The sequence below is a fragment of the Myodes glareolus genome, chromosome 10 (assembly GCF_982192425.1).
Source record: "Myodes glareolus chromosome 10, mMyoGla1.1, whole genome shotgun sequence".
NCBI lineage: Eukaryota > Metazoa > Chordata > Mammalia > Rodentia > Cricetidae > Myodes > Myodes glareolus.
The window spans coordinates 65,883,431-65,906,468 of record NC_142035.1 but is presented as its reverse complement, the minus strand read 5'-3'; the positions used below and the strand labels follow the sequence as shown (position 1 = coordinate 65,906,468).

The 23,038-nt window shown below is 40.7% G+C and overlaps 1 protein-coding gene across 1 annotated transcript in view; it reads right to left on the bottom strand.

The window, feature by feature from the left end:
• Window positions 1-23,038, bottom strand: part of Ryr3 (ryanodine receptor 3) — a 369,298-nt gene that overhangs the window by 238,278 nt on the left and 107,982 nt on the right. The window contains exons 14-19 of the mRNA XM_087910876.1: window positions 22,308-22,476; window positions 20,448-20,583; window positions 19,930-20,025; window positions 17,972-18,090; window positions 10,291-10,424; window positions 8,862-9,103 (exon numbers count right to left, since the gene is read on the bottom strand). Of these exons, the coding sequence (XP_087767002.1) occupies window positions 8,862-9,103; window positions 10,291-10,424; window positions 17,972-18,090; window positions 19,930-20,025; window positions 20,448-20,583; window positions 22,308-22,476 (896 nt within the window). The remainder of the gene's footprint in view (window positions 1-8,861; window positions 9,104-10,290; window positions 10,425-17,971; window positions 18,091-19,929; window positions 20,026-20,447; window positions 20,584-22,307; window positions 22,477-23,038) is intronic.

Sequence of the window (23,038 nt, the reverse complement as noted above, 5' to 3'; positions counted from 1 at the left end):
CAGACACTATGAGACCACGGATGCCAACCCAGACTACTATAACTAGAAAAACTTTTAATCATCATAGATGGAGAAAACAAGATATTCCATGAGAAAACTAGATTTAAACAATACCTATTCAAAAATCCAGCCCTACAAAAAGTACTAGAAGAAAAACTCCAATCTAAGTAGTCAGCTACATCCACAAAAGCACAGGCAATAGATGATCTCAGAGCAGCAAATCCCAAAGATGGGAAACACACACAATGCCACCATCACCAACAAAAATAGCAGGAGCTAGCAATTATTGGTCATTAGTATCCCTTAATATAAATGGACTTAATTCACATATAAAAAGACACAGGTTAATTGATTGGAAAAGAAAACAGAATTCATCTTTCAGCTGCATACAAGAAACACACCTCCATCTCAAAGAGAGATATCACATCAGAGAAAAGAGTTTGGGAAAATTTTTTTCAATCAAATAGACCTAAGAAACAAGCTGGTGTAGCTAGCTATCCTAATAGCAAACAAAACAGACCTCAAACTAAAATCAATCAAAAGAAACAAAAAAAAGAGAACATTTCATATTCATCACAGGAAAATTAATCAAAAGAAAATCTCAATTCTGAATATCTATGCCCCAAATACAAGGGCACCCACATTTGTAAAAGAAACACTACTAAAGCTTAAATCACATATTAAGCCATACACAACAATAGTGGGAGACCTCAACACCCCACCCTCACCATAGGACAGGTCTGCTAGTTGGAAAATTAACAGATAAATAAGGGAACTAACAGATGTTATGACTCAAAAGCACTTAACAGACATCTATAGGACATTCCACAAAACACAAAACAATATACCTTCTTCTCAGGACCTCATGGAACTGTCTAAAAAATTGACCACATAACAGGCAACAAACAAACCTCAATAGATATAAAACAATTGTGATAACCCCATTATCTTATTGGATCACCACAGCATAAAGATAAAATTCAACTGTAACTCTAATTTCAGAAAGTCCATGAATACATGGAAATTGAACAATGCTCAACTAACTCACCTCTGGGTGAAGGAGGGAAAAAAGAAAGAAATTATAGACTTCCTAAAATTCAATAAAAATTACTGCACAACATACCCAATCTTATGGGACACAATGGAAGCTAATTGGAAAGCTTATAACACTAAATGTCTACATCAAGAAGCTGGAAAATCCTACACTAGTGAAATAGCAGAACACCTGAAAGATCTAGAATAAAAATAAGCAAACTCACCCGAAGGAGTAAACAGTGGGAAATAATCAAATTGAGGACCAAAGCCAATAAAACAGAAGCAAAGAAAACAATACAAAGAATCAATGAGACAAAGACTTTGTTCTTCCATAAAATCAAAAAGGTTGATAAACCTTTATCCAAACTAATAAAAATTTAGAGAGAGAATATCCAAGATAACAAAATCAGAAATGAAAAAGGGGACAAAACAACAGATGCTAAGAAAATCCAGAGAATCATCAGGTTATACTTCAAAAATCTGTACTCTGCAAAATTGAAAAGTTTAAAGAAAATGGACACGTTTTTGGATAAGTATCACATACCAAAATTAAATCGAGACTAGATAAACAAATTAAATAGATCTATCACCCATAAGAAAATAGAAACAGTCATTAAAAGCCTTCCAACCAAAAAAAGCCCAGGACCAGATGGTTTCAGAGCAGAATTATACCAGGATTTCAAAGAAGAGCTAATACCAATACTCCTCAAACTGTTCCACACAATAGAAGTAGAAGGAATGCCGCCACACTCCTTTTACAAGGCTGCAGTTACCCTGATACCCAAACTACATAAAGACACAACTAAGAAAGAGAATTACAGACCAATCTCCCTCATGGACAGTGATGCAAAAATATTCAATAAATTTTGGCAAACCAAATCCAAGAATATATCAGAAACATCATCCACCATGATCAAGTAAGCTTCATCTCAGAGGTGTACAGATGGTTCAACATATAAAAATTGATCAGTGTAATCCACCATATAAAAAACCGAAAGAAAAAAAAAGACATATTCATCTCATTAGATGCTGAAAAAGCCTTTGACGAAATCCAACACACCTTCATGATAAAGGTCTTGGAGAGATCAGGGATATAAGAAACATACCTAAACATAATAAAGGCAATATATAGCAGCCAACAGCCAGCATCAAATTAAATGGTAAGAAACTCAAAGTGATTTTACTAAAATCAAGAACAAGACAAAGATTTCCACTCTCTCCATATCTATTAAATATAGTATCCTAAGTCTTAGCTAGAGTAATAAGACAACAAAAAAGAGCAAGGGGATACAAATTGGAAAGGAAGAAGTTGAACTTTTACTATTTGCTGAAGATATGGAAGTATACATAAGTGGCCACAGAAACTCTACCAGGGAACTCCTATAGTTGATAAATACCTTCAGTAATGTGGCAGGATACAAGAGTAACTAAAAAAATCAGTATCCCTCATATATACAGATGATAAATGGGCTGAGAAAGAAATCAGAGAAACATTACCCTTCACAATAGCCACAAGCAACAAAAAAATAGCCTGGGGTAGCTCTAAACAAACCTATATGATAAGACCTTTAAGTCTTTGAAGAATGAAAATGCAGAAGATATCAGAAAAATGGAAAGACCTCCCATGTTCTTGGATAGGTAGCATTAAATAATAGTAAAATGACAAGCTCACCAAAAGCAATGTACAGATTCAATGCAATACCCATCAAAATCCCAGCACAACTCTTTACAGACTTTGAAAGAACAATACTAAATTTCAAATGGAGAAACAAGATGACAAGGATAGCCAAAACAACCCTGTGCGATAAAAAAACATCTGGAGGCATCACCATCCCTTACTTCAAGCTCTATTATAGCTCTACAGTAATAAAAGCAGCTTCTAATGATATAAAAAGGTTCATCAATGAAACTGAATTGAAGATCCTGATGTTGACCCACATACCTATGGACATCTGATTTTTGACAAAGAAGCTAAAATAGAAAATAGAAAAAAGAAAGCATTTTCAACAAATGGTATTGGTATAACTGGATGTCGACATGTAGAAGGATGCAAAAATAGATCCATATCTATTGCCATGCACAAAACTTGAGTACAAATGGATCAAAAATGTCAATATAAATCCATCCACATTGAACCTCATAGAAAAGAAAGTGGGAAGTACTCTCGAACACATTGACATGGGAGATCACTTCCTAAATAAAACACCAGCAGCACAGACACTGAGAGCAACAACTAACAAATGGGAACTCCTACAATTAGGAAGCTTCTATAAAGCAAAGGACATGGTTAGCAAGGAAAAACAGTTCCCTACAGAATGTGAAAAGATCTTCACTAACCTCAAATCTGATAGAGGGTCAATCTCCAAAATATACAAAGAACTTAAGAAACTAGACATCCAGCCATGAAATAATCCAATTTAAAAATGGGTACAAATCTAAACAGAAAATTCTCAACAAAAGAATCTCAAATGGCTGAAAGGTGCTTAAGGAGATGCTCAACATCCTTACTCATCAGAGAAATGCAAATCAAAACAACTCTGGGATACCATCTTAGACCAATCAGAGTTGCTAAGATCAAAAACACTGATGACAGCTTATACTGGAGAGGATATGGAGTAAGGGAAACACTCCTCCATTGTTGGTGTGAATGCAGATTTAAACAGCTGTTGTGGAAATTAGTATGGTGATTTCTCAGAAAGTTCAGAATCAATCTATCTCAATACATGGAAATACCACTTTTTGGCATATACCCAAAGAGGTACAATCACACCACAAGACGATTTGCTCAACTATGTTTGTAGCAGCATTACTTGTAGTAGTCAGAACCTGGAAACAATCTATATACCCCTCAACTGAATAATGGATAAAAAAAAAACATGGTACATTTACACAATGGAGTACTACTCAGTGTTTAAAAAAATGACATCTTTAAATTTGTAGGTGAATGGACAGAATTAGAAAAGTCATCCTGAGTGAGGTAACCTAGATTCAGAAAGACAAATATAGTATGTACTCACTCTTAAGTGGATACCAGATATAAAGCAAAGGATATCCAGCCTAAGTCCACAACCCCAGAGAAGCTAGAACCCCTTTTCAGAAACAGATGGAAACAGATACAGAGTTTCACAACTAACCAGTTGGCTGAGCTCCAGGTGAAGAGATGAAGAAGTGATACTATGAATAAAGGGGTCAAAACCATGATGTAGAAACCCACAGAATCAGCAGACCCAAACTAGAGGGTGATCACTAACTCCAGACTTACAACTGGGAAACCTGCATGGGACTGAACGAGGTCCCTGAGTACAGGTGACAGTGGTGTGGGACTTGGGTAGTATATGGGGTCACTGGATCTAACTCTAATGCATTGCTGTGGAATTATGTTTTTATATACTAAAGATTTGTCACTCATATTGGTTTAATAAAACACTTCTTGGCCAGTAGTCAGGCAGGAAGTATAAGTGGGGCAACCACACTAAGAGAATTCTGGCAAGAGGAAAGGCAGAGATGCAGTCACAATCCAGACACAGAGGAAGCAAAATGAGAGTGTCTCACTGAGAAAATGTATTAAGTCACATGGCAAAACACAGACAAGAATCATGGGTTAATTTAAGTTGTAAGAGCTAGTTAATAATAAGCCTGAGCTAATAGGCCAAGCAGTTTATAAATAATGTAAGCCTCTGCATGTTTCTTTGGGACTAAGCAGCTGCAGGATTGGGTGGGACAGAGACTCTAATTTACAAAAATGCATGACCTGACTTTGTGGAGGCCATTCTCTATGCAGAGATAACCTTGCTCAGCCTAGGCATGATGGGGGGGGCTTGATCCTGCCACAACGAGTTGATGAGACAGAATTAGTTGACTTTCCAGGGGAAGTCTGCCCTCTGAGGAGTAGATGGAGGTTGGGTGAAGAGAAGGGGAGAGCCGGAGGAGAGGAGGAAGGGAAACTAGAATTGGTATGTAAAAAATAAATTAAAAAAATATGAAAGAAACTCAGAAAAACGTGCTCTATTTGTCTCACTCTTGCTTTCCAATTTTCCATTAAAATGGGTGTTACCAATAAAATGTTTCCTTTTACATTATTTAGCATCCAGAAAATATCCTTGATGAACAATTCCCAACACATCTATGACTTGGGAACTAGCGAACAATGAAATGGGACTTTGGACAGTAACTTTAAAGGCACCTAAAACATTGATAGATAAACATGAAGTTCCCAGGAATCATCACCTTCCTAAACCTCGTATAAACCACAGTGAAACTTGCAGTGTTGAGCTGTGGTTCTACTGTCTACTCTCCCCTTTCCTTCAAGTCCTCTGTGAGTTCTATGTGGCACTGAGAGACAAGCAACCACATTTCTTAGTGGTTGATACACCCCGTGTCACTCTGTTGAAGAAAGCTCCCTTCCCTAGCAACTATCAATTTCAAAATACAGCCCAGCTATGGTTTTTTTCCCTCTGGGTTTAAGAGGGTCTTCTCCTTCCACAGTCTTGATAGCTGAGTTTACAGGCATGTGCCACGTAGCCCAACTTTTACGTCTTATTCTAATTAAAGAAGCAGTCTCTACAAAGTAAGCAATTTGGCAAGTGCCCCATCTTAATCAACAATTGTGTGCATGGCAAAGCCGTACATGCTATTGCTCTTCCCTTGACCCTTTTCACTGATAAAATGTTAGCATTGCAATTCTTTCCAGCTGCTACATCGATTGATCCTTAATAAATATGTTACAGATCAGTTCCAGTCAGTGGCTTAATTTATGCACACAGATAACGATAAAGTTAATCAACCTGGAGATTTCAATCTTGAGAAAACGAAAAAAATTTGTCATGACGAGTTTCTAGTAGCTCCCCCTCATCATCTTCCATCTTTCCCTATATGCTGAGTGTTATTTCCGTGCCATTTATTCATCAGGTAATTCCCTTTCCTCAGCTGCCCCAAATTCCCTGCAGTCCTGGTGGGAGCCATTAGCAGACTCCTTATGTCTTCAGCTGAAGCACAAGGTGATATATTTACCTGGAATGCCTCTTACAAGATAGATGTGTCCTGTGTGGGGCTAGAGCAGTCAGGACGCAGCCTGGACTTAAGGAAGCTTTGGGTTTCAGGGAGGGAGAGGGAAAAGTGCAAATGTCACGGACACTGTCTTCTCTAAATTCTACCTGATGGTAGAAACTAAGGGATTGAGACCCTTGGACACAACTCTGTAATGGAGACTCTTGAACACACCTCTGTAGTATGATATCATGAAATGTGTGTAATGCTCGCACTCACAATAAGCCTTTGCAAAGCTGAGTTGTTCTCACTTCTCCAACAAAACAGAACCCCCACTAGAGATGAATAGTGTGGCCTGGATCACTTAGCTTGCTTGCCCGCATAGGACACAGAATAGGACAAATGAAGAACTGAACAGAAACAGCTATGGAATAATGCAGTTATGATGTTCAGGTCCTGAAACACACAAAAGTGTGGCTCTTTTTCATATATAGTGGTTAGTTTCTTTGCCTCTGGATCCACTGACGTTTTCATTCCCAAGTGTCTACAAATAGCTACAAGAGTTTCCTAAGTGCCTAAGCGTACTGCTGCAGCTTGGAAAAAGATGAAGTAAAGCTTTTTCTTTGAGAATGACTCATTTGCCTTTGAAGCCAGAGTCTGATATGCTTCATCCACTCTGTGATTCATGCTTTCGCAGTCTCTATGCAGAGTCCTCTGTGGGTCTGTCAGGTCTGGTTTCCTTTGAGCACGAAGACTTGGGGTGATAAGATGGTGACCATTCATGGTCAGTGTGGAAATGGCTCCCAAGTGCAGTTCTTTCCGGCGCTCACAGACTTCATCCTGCCATCCCAGGAGTTGCTGATATTTGTAAGCATCCTTCCGTTCCTACTCACAGTCATTCTTCACTTCCCAGAAATAGTGTGTACTATTGTGGACATAACCCAAGCTAAAGGCTCCTACTGTGCACCCTCAGACTCAGTGATTCCACAGCGGATCTTGGAGATGGAGGAAGGGAAGAAACATCTTCTATGGGGAACTAGGAAAGTGAACGGGGTAAAGACAAATTTCCTTCTGCTTAGTTCTCCCTCCTGACGTTTTTCATCATTTTTGTCAGTTACACGCTGTCATTTGGAGCACATAGAACCTGAGTAGACTTTTGTATTCTCCCCATCCCTCTCAATGGTCCAGGATACATAAAATGTACATATGAGTACATGTACAATAGCCCTAAAACTTTCAAGCTGCATGCAAAACAGTAGAAAATAATGAGAAATTTCATCTTAACAAATTAAAAAATAAACTACTCCAAGAAACATGCCATCAGAATCTCAGACGACATTGATTATTGATATTAAGCAGTTGTTTAAGGGTATTGCTTAAGATGGTAGTTCTCAACCTGTGGGTCACAACCCCTTCGGGGAGGGGTCGAGTGACCCTTTCACAGCAATTGTCTAAGACCGTTGAAAACACAGATATTACATTCATAATAGTAGCAAAATTACAGTTATGAAATAGCAATGAAAATAATTTTATCGTTGGGGTCACACAACATGAGAAACTGTCTTCAAAGGGTCGCAGCAGTAGGAAGGCTGAGAACCTCTGGTTGAAGGGAAGGAGGAGAATGTTCTGGGTATGCCATTCTCAGTTACACAGGAAACTTCAATACATAATTTCATCTTGTAGAGAAATGTTTCTTTCATGCTGAAATTAGGGAAGACTGTATCATGACTCCTGTATAAGAAGCATGCTCACTGTGCTTATGTGAGACATTTTTATCAGGCACACGTTATCACCAACTGCGGTTCTTAAGGAAATATAGACAATGCATGATTTGGACAATAAGCGAGAGAGGTGTGGTACTTGTTTAGGGTGAAATCCTCAGATTTTTCACCCAGGCAGAAACAAATCCATCCTTCATACTCATGAGCCATGCAGAGATATGGGAAAATCATCACTATTTATCTCTAAAAAAAAGTCTTGAATTCCTTTTGAGATTAACGCCGATGTACAGCTATTAACAGTCTTAACATGAAACAAGAAGTAGTGTTGACATCATAGCCTTGATGATGTAATCAGATCGGGAGACTTCCCGGGGTGCCTTAGTGCATCAGTCTCTGTATCTGTAATGTGAGTTCAGTATTTGCTACCAAAGTCATTATGACATTAAAGCATGTAGCTCACTGCCCAGTAAATAAAGCTGAGTATTGCATATGTGGCTACTCATAAAACCCAAACAACCCTATTTGCAATAAAGATGGACAGATATAGACACTAAGTGTATTAGATGCCTTTCTTATTGCTGTGATCAAATAGCTACAAGAAAGGAAGGAAGGACTTATGTTTGTTTATAGCCATCTTAGCAGGGGAGAAATGATGGTGGGCGGATCTGAGCAAATAGGAATGAATGGCAGATGCTTGTTAATACACTAGTGGACCAGAAACTGGAGAGAGGACAAGAAGTTGGGCTTGACTATAAACCTCAAGGTTTGACTCCAGTGACCTACTTCCTCCAGCTAGGTGCCACCTCCTCACAGTATCACAATTTTTCAAAAAAAGTGTCAGTAGCTGGTGATCAGGCATTCAAACACACGAACCTGTGAGGAGTAGTTTACATTTAAATTGTAACAGTGAGCTTAGGTTGAGACATCTGTATTGGGTGACGTAGTGAGAAACTCTCAGAATAAAGCTACAAATGAAGTTTATTTAAACCTGTTGCTCTTCCTACCAAACAATCTCATGGGATTTATGCATTTCTATCATTGCAACTCAACGTGAATATTGTGAGACTCAACTATTTGCAGCAGTAGAATAGAGGGTGGAAGCCTTCACAAGGTACTCACCTGACCAAAGATGAAGTCCGTCAAAGCCATAGGAGTACAGGTCATCACCGACACCATTGCCTCCCCATCCTTCTCCACCTCCAGGGTATGGGGCATAGCCAGAGGAGGAGGCCCAACCCACTCGCAGATGGGTGGGCTCTGCCGTTAGGAAAGGCTCCACCTGGTCGATAATCAACTCAAAGTACCACTTCTTGTACTGTGGCGAGCCTTCAGCCACTCCCAGGAAGATGTTTGGCCGGATACTGAAATGAAACATGGGACAGGCTGCTTCTGCAGAGAGCAAACAACTAAAAGAACAAATTGAACCAGACACAAGAGGAGGCACTGGCTCAATTAAACTTGGGCCAGAGCATTTTAATCATTTTATTTTGTTATTGTACAGCCTTTAGCAATTGGCCAAGTGGGCACTATGGGGAGAGCAGTAACTTCTTATAAGATATAAATGTGGCTTTTAAAATATTCAGTTCAAGGCAATATATCTATGGAATGCCAACCATGGACAACAGTGCTATAAATGATATAAGGGTTGTGTGAGCACCAATCCTTGTGTATATCTATAAGAAGGGGAAATCATTTAGTTGACTTCCATCGTACATGGGCTTTTTAAGTACAATCAATTTCAAACCAACAGTTCCTGTTTTCTAAGCATAATTAAGACTTAAAAGCAGTAAGAAGTCACTATTAGCTAACCTTGTTGAGGTGGAAAGAAGTATGAGTCATACAACTTAAGAGTGTGGGACAGACACCTTAGCCTTCCCAATGTTTGAGTTCTACTTGAAGAGAGACTCTTCCTGGACTTGGGTACGCTCAAGACAGACACATGTAACTCGGGCTGGTTAAAGATGCCTAGTGAGAAGGAAGATCTGAGTGGTGGCCAGGTCTCTGTGTTGCTTTGTACTTTGGAAGGAAGTTTTTACCTCACTACTGAGGGTCAGGATGTGGACCGAGTAGAAAATGGAAGAGGAACATAAAGCCTGCCTGGTTCAGTGAGCTCACATGAGTTGCATTTGGTCCCATGTAGAAACCAGGTGGGTTGGAGGTTTGGTTGGGTCTTTCTTTGCCCTCACAGACATCAGTAAGGTAAATGTTCATGTGTCGTTCAATGTAAGTAAGTATAGTAATAAGGTGGGACATACATTATAGTAAAATGTTTTAGAATATAGTATATAAGAACATGAATGTATCATAAAGGAATAATAAATGTCCATCCATTTTTAAAATAAAACGTTAATCATTAGAATGTGCTTACCTTCCATTCTCAGATACTTTAAGGGTAATTTCATAAAACTCCATTAAAGCTGGAGGACAAGATCCTAGTCATACAAAGTGTACCTCTGCATGGTCTGTTAGTACTTGCTTGAGATGCCACAAAGTCCTGTTTCCTACCTAGAGACACACTTGGCATCTGGAATGACAATAGTGACTCTACCTGGTGACATCATTAATTAGCCGTGTCTGCAGAAGCAGGTTCCTCCGGGGTAGTAGGTTGTCACAGATCAGATTCTGGTTGGCTCTTACTGCGACCCCATTGCAGAGACAGAGGGAACACAGGACATCGAGAACCTGCCAGAGGACACTGCTGTTGGTTGTTTTTCTCTTTTGGGAGGCCCACCATCCAGCTCCCAAATAAATCACACATGAAGGCTTATTCTTACTTGTAAATGCCAGCCTTAGCTTGGCTTGTTTTTTTTTTTTTTTTTCCTTTCTAAACTTTAAATTATCCCCTCTACTTTTTGCCTCTGGGCTTTTCCCTTTCTCTAGTTCTGTATACCTCTCATTATTTCTTACTCATGGCTTGCTGTGTAGCTGGGTGGCTGGCACTGATGCTCTCCTCCCCTTGTTCTACCTTATTCCTCCTCCTCTCCCAGATTTCTCCTTCTATTTATACTCTGCCTGCAAGCCCTGCCTACCCTCTCTCCTGCCTTGCTACTAGTTGTTTGGCTCTATTAGACTATCAGGTATTTTAGACAGGCAAAGAATTACAGCTTCACAGAGTTAAACAAAGTCAGCATAAACAAAAGTAAATACACCTTAAAATAATATTCCACAACATAACACACCCACCCTACACCTCAGCTCCAAGAGGAGGGGTACATTACACAGAACTCGATCGCCAACACACACAAAAGTAGCAGGAGGCCTGTAGGGTAGGGGTGAGCAAAGGGTCTATGGAGAACTAGCCTAGATGTGTGAGAGTCTTAGCAGTAGCGACTGATGCTCCAGAGACAGTTGCTGCTGGGAAAATGAGGTCTGGCATTCTTCCAGACCAGGGCCTTGGTCTCCCGCTTCATCTCTCCAGACTGCATCCTACCTGTGGTCAAATTCTATTACCGTGAGAACCGAATTGGAGACAAGCTGTCCAGCCAGGGTCAGGACTAGGATGTGGTGAGATTCTCAAGGCACCAAATCCAGTCACTACTCATTTGCCCAGTCATTAAATCAAATGCTGTCCACAAGCCTTGCAGTCCAGCCTCACCCTCTTACCCAGTCCACATACACTGAGGATTAGTGAGGTGCTCAGACAGCTGGGAATGACAGACATTCAGAGCCCATTTGTTTAGGAATGCAGCAGGCTTGCAACCCTCAGGCAGCAGTGCAGACTCGGGTTCTCGGGTATCTTGCTGTGATATCATCAGTGTGCCTTAAGATGCTCATAAATTCCTAAAAGCCAGTGTTCAAAGTGTTCACCAACTCTCTTCCTCCCACATGGAAGGACAGCAAATCTGCAAGAGACTAGGTGATTTATAAATCTGAGAGACTTGTCACCAAGCCACGGTGGCTATTTCCAGTGGCCTGGTAAGTGGAAATGGTCCTCTGCCTCTGCTCCTCTTCCGGGCTGTTATCTCATTTTCTCTGTCTCATTGTGCCCCATCCCCTTGTATTCGGATTTTGTGTTTGTGCCACAACAGAGCAAACAGTGCTGGGGCAAGCACGATTCCTCTCTCCTGCATAGGGAGGAATGGCAAATAGCAGTCAATAAGTAACAGCCACACTGACAGCGAGGCGGGCAAACACACTTCAGTCATTTAAAGTGGCCACCGAAGACTCAGCACTTGGTGAGGTTGGATACTGTAAGGTTGTTGATGGCATTTGTGTCCATAATTCTCACAAACCAATTTTCTACCTGACTCCCTGAACGTCAACTTCGTTCCAGGCAAATACAGAACACATTTATGGGACAAACAGAAGAAGAAGCCCCGAGGCAGCTTTACAGGGCGCTCTTGCCATTACCACTCCATGACAGATATCGGCTGTAGAAACTCAAAATCCAGAGGGTGATTTCTCATTCGAAGAAAAAGCCATGAATGGCTGGAAAATTAAATACTTTCCATCTGGCCTATCATACACTTTCATCTGTTTTGCTTTGGAGTGATGGCTGCGGGAACCTTGCTGTCACAGCCAGAGCCAAAGCTGAGCTTAATTCACATATAATAGCCAGAGCAAAGGAAATAAAGACAAGACGCACACAGCCCGATAGAGCAACGCTCACCTATAAACGGCTGACACCATAAAGATGACATTTCTTCATGTAAAATGGGGGAATAGGGACACACTTCTTTCTGAAAGTATTTAAAGGGACTCTTTTCAATGAAAAGCAGGTGTAGATGGATTGCTCCACAAGAGTTCACAGACATCTTGCCTAGAGACCATCTGTGCTTGCTAATTTCTCTGCAGCCCCTGGGAAGCTCGCCTGGTGAAGTAGGTTCTGCCGAGTGCTCCCCAAACTCTGCATCCTTCTCTTCCTGAGCTGACCAGGAGCTTTACCTTGCAGTTGTGGGGGGTCCCGTAACTGAGTTCTGCTCAAGGGCAATTGGGTGGAGGTGATGGCATCTCCCCAACTCTCCTAAGTGTTTTCTATTCTTTCCTCTGTGTAGAGATCCAGTGCAGGGTTTATAGTGCTAGGGACTCCATTCTCAGATTACTAGGCTGGTAGCTCTGAGAGAACTGGGAGCTTGCTAGAAATGGAGGTGCATGGATTGTTCCACCAAACCACAGTGCCTCCTATCCATTCTAAACCAAAGCCTTCATGTTATAAGAAGTTCCAGTGATGTCTAGATGTGTGAGCCCATGGCAGCTAGAGATGCCGGGAGAGAGCATGTGTCTCTGAATAGACACAGAGGGGAGATCTATAACTGAAGGGTGCTGGACAGCGATGAGAGCAAAAGCCCTGTATGCTAAGCGGCTGAATGCAGGCTTGATTTAGGAGTTGGGCTTCCGTAATCAATGGACCACACTGGACTATAATGATTTTCATCACTGATACTGCATGTCTTCCAACAGAATTCCTTTGCTTTTTGTCTCCCTCAGTCCATTTGGGAAACATACTTATATGTATGTTATACTTATATGGGGATCCTACTTTAAAGAAAAGAAATCCCTATTGGATATGAACAAAAACATTACTTGGATGTTTTATTGTCATTAGTCTTTATGTATAAAAGCAAACTTATTTTAAAATGTAAAATATACCTAATTTGCGATCTTTACATCAAGTTATACATTTCAAAAAGGGTGCTCCCGGCCCCCTGGGCTCAGACCTATTCTCTCTGTGGCTGAGAACTGAGTGGCTGGCAGGCAATCGCTGCTGCTGTGGCTGCCATGAGACAGTTGATTTTAGGAGCTCTGGAGCAATGGTGTGGGAGTTAATGATTTGTTTGCTTACACTGCATCCTCCACCAACTCAGGCAAAACTTTTGATGCTGATTCATTCTTTCCACAGACCAATTAAATTACTATTTTACCATATATTTTTCTCACAAGTGACTCAAAATTATTGTGAAACAAAAACAATTATAAAAATATTTATCTGTGAACAGTTTGAGTAGATTTGTGGCAAGTCAGGGAAGCAAGCAGATGAACACATTATCATTATTAATTATTATTAAATAATAATTATTATTTTATTAATAAAAGCCAACTCTTTGGGAAAATATTAGACAAGTGCTATATCTATTTTTTTATATCAATTTTTCTTTTTGCCAAACAAATTAGTGCTAGTGACAAAGTTCCTTTTCACTGATTATCCTGTTCTGTAAGACAAGCCATGTTCACATGTCTAGTCTTCCATCAATTCAAGCTGAGACAGGAGTAGACTTGGGTCCTTTTCACTCACTATTGTTGTTTATTCAACGTTTGACAAGCAGGTGTGGATGCCTGTATCATTAAGTACATGAGCTTGACCACGACAATCTCAATTATGAGGTAACTTATTATGGGTAAGAGAAATATTCTGTGAAAATAACCACAGTGAAATGCAAATTAGAATAGTTGGTATAGCACAAAAATGTTGTCTAAGAGTGAAGGTGAGGAGATCAATTACAACTGGGATTTTAAAGTTTCATGAGAGGAGTGGAATTTAAGTTTTGAAGAGTGAACAAAAGTTTCAGTGTTTCTTTTTAATTGACAAGGGAAGAATGTAGATTGGTCCTGGAGAAGCTGAAAGGGAGAAGACATGGAAGAACCCACAAGAATAAAGTCACTGGGAGGTCAAAGGAGAGAGTGAATTAGAAAACAGAATGGAGCGGGTCCCACAATCCAGTTCTCTCCTTTTGGTAAAGATTATGTTCTTTCCTATAACTTGTGATAGCAAATAAAGTAAAGCTTCAGATGAGAAGCAATGCTTTCTATATAGTGAACAAGCTAACCACTTAAATAGGATAGAGAGGAAGTGGCTGCAGCTATATACAGTCTTGATTCTCAGCAAATGTTGGGAGCTGCTATGGGATAAGAATGGATTCTCAACCTCCACTGTATACACAAACTCCATAAAGGCCACTTTTGCAGACAATGGGAGCCCTCAAGCTTCTGTGGTAGTATATAATGCCCTTTCATTGTAGAGGTTCCATTTTGAAGAGTTTTTTATTTACATAATACTAAAAATAAAATTAATATACTCTCAAGATATTTGAGCCATAAGGACAATATTCATCACCTTCAGCTTGAGATACTGGTAAGAATTGTACATGTTAGCTTCTAGCATGTCATCGATTAGCTGAGAGGCTCCTGGAAAATTGGTTAATAGTAAGGGTCCATGCTTTGAACTTTCTGCCTCTGCCAAGTAGAAATAATAACAATAGTAGCCACTTCAGGGGGGGCATGGTCAAGAGTAAGGAGGATGCCTGTGAACACAGAAAGCAGTACTTGGCAATCTATAAGTGCAAAAGAAATAGTGTTTGGAACATTGAGCGACCTACAGGAACATGGAGTGACCAAAAGGGTGACTGGAACCATGGCCCTGACTGTACCACAAGGAGTATCTGAGCCTTGGATCCACTGGCACCTGGAAGATTGATCACCAGAGACACAGATAGCCTCGACTACACCAACCAGAGGTAAAGATGGGTAGGCAAGGTAAGAACACACACAACAACACAAAGAGCAACACGACACCAATAAAAAAAATTAGTGACCCTACAACAGCAAGACTTGAACAACCAAATATAGATGATGAAGAAGAAAATGACCTAAAAAATAACTTTAAGAGAATGTTTGAGGTCCTTCAAGAGGAAATGAAAAATTCCCTCCAGGAAATGGAGGAAAAGACAGAAAAAAAATCGAAAGAAATCAATAAAACCCTTAAAGAAACCAAGAAAAAGCAATCATACATATGAAAGAAACTATTCAAAAGTTGAAAACTGAAATAAAGCCAACTACATTGAGCTTCACAGAAGAGAAAGCGGGAAGTGCACATGAATACATTGGCACTGGAGACCACTTTTTAAATAGAACCCCAGTAGCACAGACACTGAGAGAAACAATTAACAAATGGGACCTCCTAAAACTAAAAAGCTTCTGTAAAATAAAAGACATGGTCAACAGGACAAAACGACAGCCTACAGAATGGGAAAAGATCTTCACTAACCCCACATCAGACAGAGAACTGATCTCCAAAACACACAATGAACTCAAAAAACTGGTCATCAAAAGAACAAATAATCCAATTAAAAATGGGGTACAGACCTAAACAGAGAACTCTCAACAGAGGAATCTAAAATGGATGAAAGACACTTAAGGAAATGCTCAACATCCTTAGCCACCAGAGAAATGCAAATCAAAACAACTCTGAGGTTCCATCTTACACCTGTAAGAATGGCCAAGATCAAAAAAACTGCTGACAACTTATGCTGGAGAGGTTGTGGGGAAAGGGAACACTTCTGCATTGCTGATGGAAGTACAAGCTGGTACAGCCCCTTTGGATGTCAGTGTGGCGGTTTCTCAGAAAATTAGGAAACAACCTTCCTCAAGATCCAGTAATACCACTTTTGGGTATATACCCAAAGGATGCTCAAGAACATGTGTTCAGCTATGTCCATAGCAGAACTGTTTGTCATAGCCAGAACCTGGAAACAACCTAAATGCCCCTTGACCAAAGTATGGATAAGGAAAATGTGGAACACGTACACAGTGGAGTATTAAACAGCAGAAAAAAAAAACCAATGACATCTTGAAATTTGCTGGTGAATGGATGGAGCTAGAAAACATCATATTGAATGAGGTAACCCAGACCCAGAAAGACAATTATCATATGTACTCTCTCATAAGTAGCTTTTAAACATAAAACAAAGAAAAGCCTACAACTCACAATCCCAGAGAACCTAGACAACAATGAGGGTCCTCCTAAGAGAGACTTACATAGATCTAATCTACATGGGAAGTAGAAAAAGACAAGATCTCCTGAGTAAACTGGGAGCATGGGGATCTTGGGAGAGGGTTGAAGAGGAGGGGAGAGGAAGGAAGGGTAGCAGAGAAAAGTGTGGAGGTCAATAAAATCAATAAAAAAAAAACAAGGAGAAATGAAAAGAAACAGTGTTTGTCACTGTTGCCCTCACTGCATCATCAACAGATGCCTGCTGCTTAGGTTCCCTGAGCCTCCAGGATTCTCCACAGTGTATCACCGTCTTCATGGGAACTCAGTGAATGAGAGACACTTTGAAATGCTAAAGCTGTAGAAAACACAGAACTTCGGATAGAGGAAGATGTCATTGGCATTTCCTAAGCAAAAGTGAAGTGTAAAAGTACTCTGGCCTTCACACAGCAAATTGTTCTGCCCTTAAGACACAAGTGATACTTTGAGCCTAGGACACTCAGGGCACAAATATCTGTCACATATAAACATAGGGAAGCACCCTGATCAGACTTTGTTTTGAAAGAGGGTTTTGCTCAAGTGCACAGTCCTCCCACCCCTTTAGTTCACCAGGCCTCAATTTCCTCTGTTGTGGAATGGGCAGAAAAATAATCAAGTGGTCATCAAATGCCATCCAGGCAATGCTTTTTGGATGCAGGAAGTTGTAAGGAAGCTGGCTATTTTCTGAAGTGCTTTATGTGGAAGGACTGTGGTAAGGCCCCAGTGTAATGAACCCAGGGCAACCCTCCTTTTCACGGCTTCTTTGTCTTTGATTGTGGCCCAAGCCATACATTTCTTCCACACTCATCAATAATTTTTACTACATTTTGAAGACAGGGAAGAACATGTTGGAATACATAGAAGCTGGACTAAGGCTCAAGCCTCATGCTTGCTTTTGATTTACCATATCCGAGAAAGCAATTACAAACCCCACATAGTTTTCTTCCTTGCCAAGCAATTTCACAGATGTTAAGGACCATAGCCTTTCTGCTTCCTCAGGCTATTGCATATGATGTAGTCAGTGCTGCAGGGGCTCCTTTTCCTGGACTGAAACACATCCCAACATATAGTTCCCTTCCCACAAAACGACGATAGGAAAAAACTGGGAACAAAACTTCACCCCGTTGAATTCCTGGCCACTCCGCTATACCCCACATGTCCAATCAAATCATGCACTGCTAAACGTACAGATCCTAGAATGAGATCCAATCTTGTTCAGCTGACCCCACAGTGAGATGTGTGTTAAGGGCTAATGATGATGAGTTGGGCTTGGGAAACTGGGGACACCCAGATCATTTAAGATTCAGTGAGGCTGGCTATCTTGGAGTGCGTCTGTAGAGTTTCAGAATCCCACTCTCCCAAAGCTTTTGTCAAAATCATTAAGAGACTGCACGTCATGCTTCCAACAACACAGAACGGATATTAGAGCGAGGGAAAGAAACGACAGGCAAATCAGCCACCAGGAGCGCCTTCCTTCCGTACCCACCTTGTGGTTCCGCCCGTGCTTATCCAGGAGGGAGATGATGGACTTGATGTGGCCCTCTGCTATCAGGTTTAAGGCTTCTGGGCTTTCAATCAAGATGCAGTGCAAGACCTCCAAGATACCTGCATGACAATCAATTGCAAGCTGCAGAACGGGCCAAATTTAGAAATCCAAGAATAAAAGGAGATTCCTAAGGGGCTAGAGCGCCACCGTTTGTTGACTTTACTAAACCTTCCCAGCCAGAAGAGAGATGTAGACATCTTCGGTAGATTCCAGGGGTCCCAAAGCCACATAGCCTGTAGCTTAGAGGTGATTTTAATTCAACACTAACTTAATCCTCCCTTTCCTAGTAACATGATCTTTGCCCAATACATGAAAGCAGTCATAAAGTGGGATCTTTAAATTGATCAAATCAGACAATATTTTATTTAAATACATATGCACATCTATCTATCTATCTATCTATCTATCTATCTATCTATCTATATACATACATACAATATCAGTAGTTGCCCAATTTACCTATGGATTACAAAAACCATGCAAGCAATTTAGAGCTATTCTGACTTTATCCTCAGAATAAGTGCTTTTTCTAAGAACAGAAATTAAGGGTTATTTTTGATGTCCTAATGTAGCTATTAAAGTATTTGATGTGAGGTTCCCCACTGTATGCTGTCAATATGTTTTATTACCATTGGTTAATGAATAAAGGTATTTTGGCCAATGACTCAGGCATATTTCTAGCTAACTCTTCCATCTTGAATTAACCCATTTGTACTAATCTATATATTGGCACGAGGCTGTGATAAGGATCTGGCGTCTGTCTCCTTCAGTCGTTACATAGTGTCTCCTTGACTCCACCTACTTTTTCTCTAGATCTCTGTTCAGATTTTCCACATGGCTTTGCTCTGCTAAGCCATTGGCCAAAACAGCCTTATTTATTAACCACTGGTAATAAAACATATTCACAGCATACAGAGGGGAATCCCACATGATCTATGAGTTTGAGAAACACACTGTCTTCACTGGCACAGCGGATGGGTTTCTATGCACAGTTGGAGGCCCTAATGCACAGTTGGAGGCCCTAATGCACAGTTGGAGGCCCTAAGGTAAACAAATATTCCTGTAGCATGGCACATACAAGGTTAACATCCTGACGAGAGTCCAAGGGAAGTAGCTGGCCCAAGAGCGTCACTGGCTTTATTTTTAAAAATTCCTTAATTTGGTTTTATTCAATCAAGGCGTTCTTAACTTGTCCTGAAATATAATTTCACTAACAAAAGAAGGCACCGCAGAGAAAAGAAGCTTAAAGTGATGTGAGCAGGACAGCGGTTCTTGGGGGACCATTTCTTGGCTGGTTTCCTCAAACACCTGCCAGCTCTAGACTACAAAAGCACCAAAACATTGCAGCTTCCTATAGGATGCACTCATCTCAGAAGCGAACTGCTCAGCTTTGTGGGTGGTTCCTTCCCGGTGATGACCATGGTGCTCACTTCTCTGAGAGTCATCAGGAAGGGCCACAGATGTGATACAAAAGGCCACTCGGGGGAAGTGGGTGAGGATTGTTTACTCTGAAGTTAAAGGTCATCCTTTAATTCTGCTAAATTGACATGCAAAGGGGCAATTCATTCTAAGTACCCAGAGAATAAGGGAGCAAGAGGAGGCCAGCACCACTGGGTGGGAGTGTGCGTGTGTGAAGGGCCAGAGAGTAGAGGCAAAAGCACAGAATGAAAAGCTCAGCCACAGAGGAAGGATTAAAGAAGTCCGAGTTAGAGTCTGTTAAATAAAGGCATAGTCTTGTCAGCAAGCATTTGAAAGTTGCTTATTTTCTTGTTGTTGTTGAATTGAGGATTAGTGGCCACCAAATCGGAAATGAGTCAATTCTGTTTTCATTTCTACAAAAGGGGGAAAGATTATTCTTCCACAGTTTAAACTTTGTTGTTGCTGTTTTTAATTCTTACCTGAGGAAGATTCCAGTCTGTCCAGTTTACTAATTAACCAGTCAAGGTTATTGGAGAATTGAGCACAGTTGTTTCTGTTTCCACGGATGAGAGCAGCTGAAACCGAGAGAAAAGTTGATCATGTAAGTTAAAGGGCACAATGATGGTACGAACTTGAAAGCTATCGAGTGACTCACAAGCTTAGCTCGAGAAGGTCCTGAATGGTCATTTCAATTTGTCTGGCCCTTTGATTCCTACACCTAGGTCAATTAAAAATCTCTCACTTACCCCCTCTCTCACACGAACTTCTGCTATGTACACTGCCTATATACCTTGACTTACATACTTGGTTACCACAGCTGACAACTAACTAGCTCTAATTTGGAAAGGACAACAAGCTACTGGTTCACAATGATCAACCAGGTTAGAAGAGAATCTTCAACAAATGGCCTCCAAGGAATTCTAAGTTTCACGTCAACAACCCATAAAATTTAGCCTTGCGCATCTTCCCCAGGAGGAGGCGCTGCGTGTGTACTCACCTAGCAACTTGTACAGCAGGTTTAGAATCTCTTTCCAGGCCAGGCCACTCTCTTCCCTTGCGATCCCTGCAAAGTGTGCTACGCTATTGTAGATATTTAAGCGATCAATGCAATTCAATACCAGAGCCAACATTCCCTGAGGAGAGTTGAGGAAGAGATGAGCATTCTTGACAAAAAAGGCACGGTGGACCCCTTAGTTCATTCCCCCCGCACCCCTATATCCTTCACCTCCTAAAACAGACAGCACTTGTATGGCCATAGATTTTCATGGTGCCAGCAGAGTTTTTTCTTCTTAAAAACAAAATACACTTTTTTTAAAAAAATGCCTTGTAGACCTAAATAACATCCATTTGTGGGGTGAGTCAGCAGTCTCTTGTGACAGGCTTGTCCCCATGTGCTGTGCTTAACTCAGTCCAAGGGCATAGCAAGGAAGACAGAGTGTGAATGAGACACGCACAAAGTTCCCTTCCGTCTGACGAGACGCGATTCTGACTCAGTCAGGAACTGCTCTGGGTAAACCTCACACTTCCTTCCTAAAACCTCGAATTTAAGAAATCTCATTCATATTATGGTTTCTGATCTTGTGCTTTTATGGAATTTTGGTGTGTGTTAGTCTGTTTGTCTCTGCATCTGTGTTTCTTGTACCTTTTCTTAAAAAGCAGGGTGTATCTTTTTTCTCTTTATTTTGTCCTATTCTGGTTTTTATGGTTTTTTTTTTTTAGTGAATTTTTTGTTCTCTAATGAGAGTGAGAAAGAAAGGGTGGATTTAGGTGGGGGTGTGTGGGAAGGATCTGGGAGGAGTTTGGGGAGGGGTAACTACGATCAGAATATCTTGTGATATTATATTATGAAAAAAAATCTATCTTTAATAAAAAGAGAAATTCATTCATTTGCATCAGACCACCATGTTCACTTTCCTTACCCCTAGGTGGGGTTTAGAGAAAACAAACCTAAAGAGCATCTTTAACCCCCTTTCCAGCATTCTTACAAGATGATGGCACCCCACGAGAACAGGTGTACCTAGATATTACTAATATATAGGAAGGAGATGGTGAATGTCCTCTCAATAGTGTATGGCACACACAGAAGGCCTCCAAGTCCTACTCTGCTAGGATCTGAAGACTGGACAGTGATTGTTGTAATCCCACATCAATAACTTGGGATGAATCTGCAGGCACAGAGTGCTGGGGATGTCCACTGCAGCCTAACAGTACCAGACCATCATGCCCAAGTTCAGAGGAGGCTTATCTAAGGTCACCTGCAGAGGAGACTTATCTAAGGTCACCTGCAGGCAGGAATGGGGCCAGAATAGGTTGAGTCTCTAGACACCACACTGCCATTTAAAGCTTCCTTTACGTTCAACCCCTACCCCAGTGACTCAGATATTCACTGTCTAAAAGGCCATCATCCGTATCCTTCAAACCTGTTTTCCAGACACTTCTGTTGTGGTGGAATGTAAGCACTTGCATTTTTTTTTTCAAATTGGTTTCCTAGGTAATTCTGAGATATTCCAAAATTTGCGTATCACAACCGACACATGCTGTAACAAGCTTATTTATTGTTAATGGATTCTGGACACAGTTACTCAATGAAGCATCAAATCCTAAACAGTCTGAATGGGTCAACCATCACTAATCTGTCACTGGTGGTTCTCAGGATTTATCAAGCCCCCAGTAAATTCTTTTCTTTCCAGCTTCTGGGAAGCTTCTTATTCTCCAGTCTGCTCATTAATATGTGTATCCCTACAAACAGAGATATATTTATAGGGATAGTTCAGCTCTGAATGTAAATAGAATCATTGATTGATTGATCAGTAAATCAATCAATCAATCAATCATTAGTCTGTCTTTCTTGACTTACCTCCTCCTTGAAAAGATTCTGTCTGTTTTTGAGAGAACGGAGCTTATTCTGTTTGTCTTCATGTTGCATCTCCTCCTCTGGTGGCTGGAAGTAGGCAATCAAGTCGTGTAGGGTCTGCAGGACCTCTTCTATTGGCAAGGTGACAGGGGCAGCTGTGCGATTGTTTCCACTACAACAAATACGAGATGATCCTGCTCAGGCACCAGGCACCAACAGGGCACTGACTAAGGCTACTGGGTCCTTGCTCCTTCCAGCTCCATACTGGGAACAGTGAACTACCTGCTTGGGTGGTCTTTGCACCAACAACCCCAAGATGAAGTGTACCCAGCAACACAGCAGTGGGCAACAATATTTGTATTCATTTAAAGCAATGCCATAAACAAGGAAACATGATTCTTTTTGGCACATTTATTTTCAAATAACTTACTATTTGCATTGCTATGCTCAGCACTCAGCACCAAACTGGTCTTCACTGAGTGTCTAATGATGATTTCTGTGTAATCTAAAGAGGGAATGTCTACCGTGATTATTAGGGTGTCAGTTTCTATCTGTGGCAGATGGTTCCCTTCCATTCACCCCTGTCTGTCTGTCACACTTTCTCTTTAAAGAAACACGTGAAAAAATAACAAAGGTATTAACCTACAATGCTGTTCTTTCAATATCTGTGATAACTTCTTAGAATAGATTAAACACAAGGCTAGAAGAAGTGGGGGTCTCTCCATCTACACTGT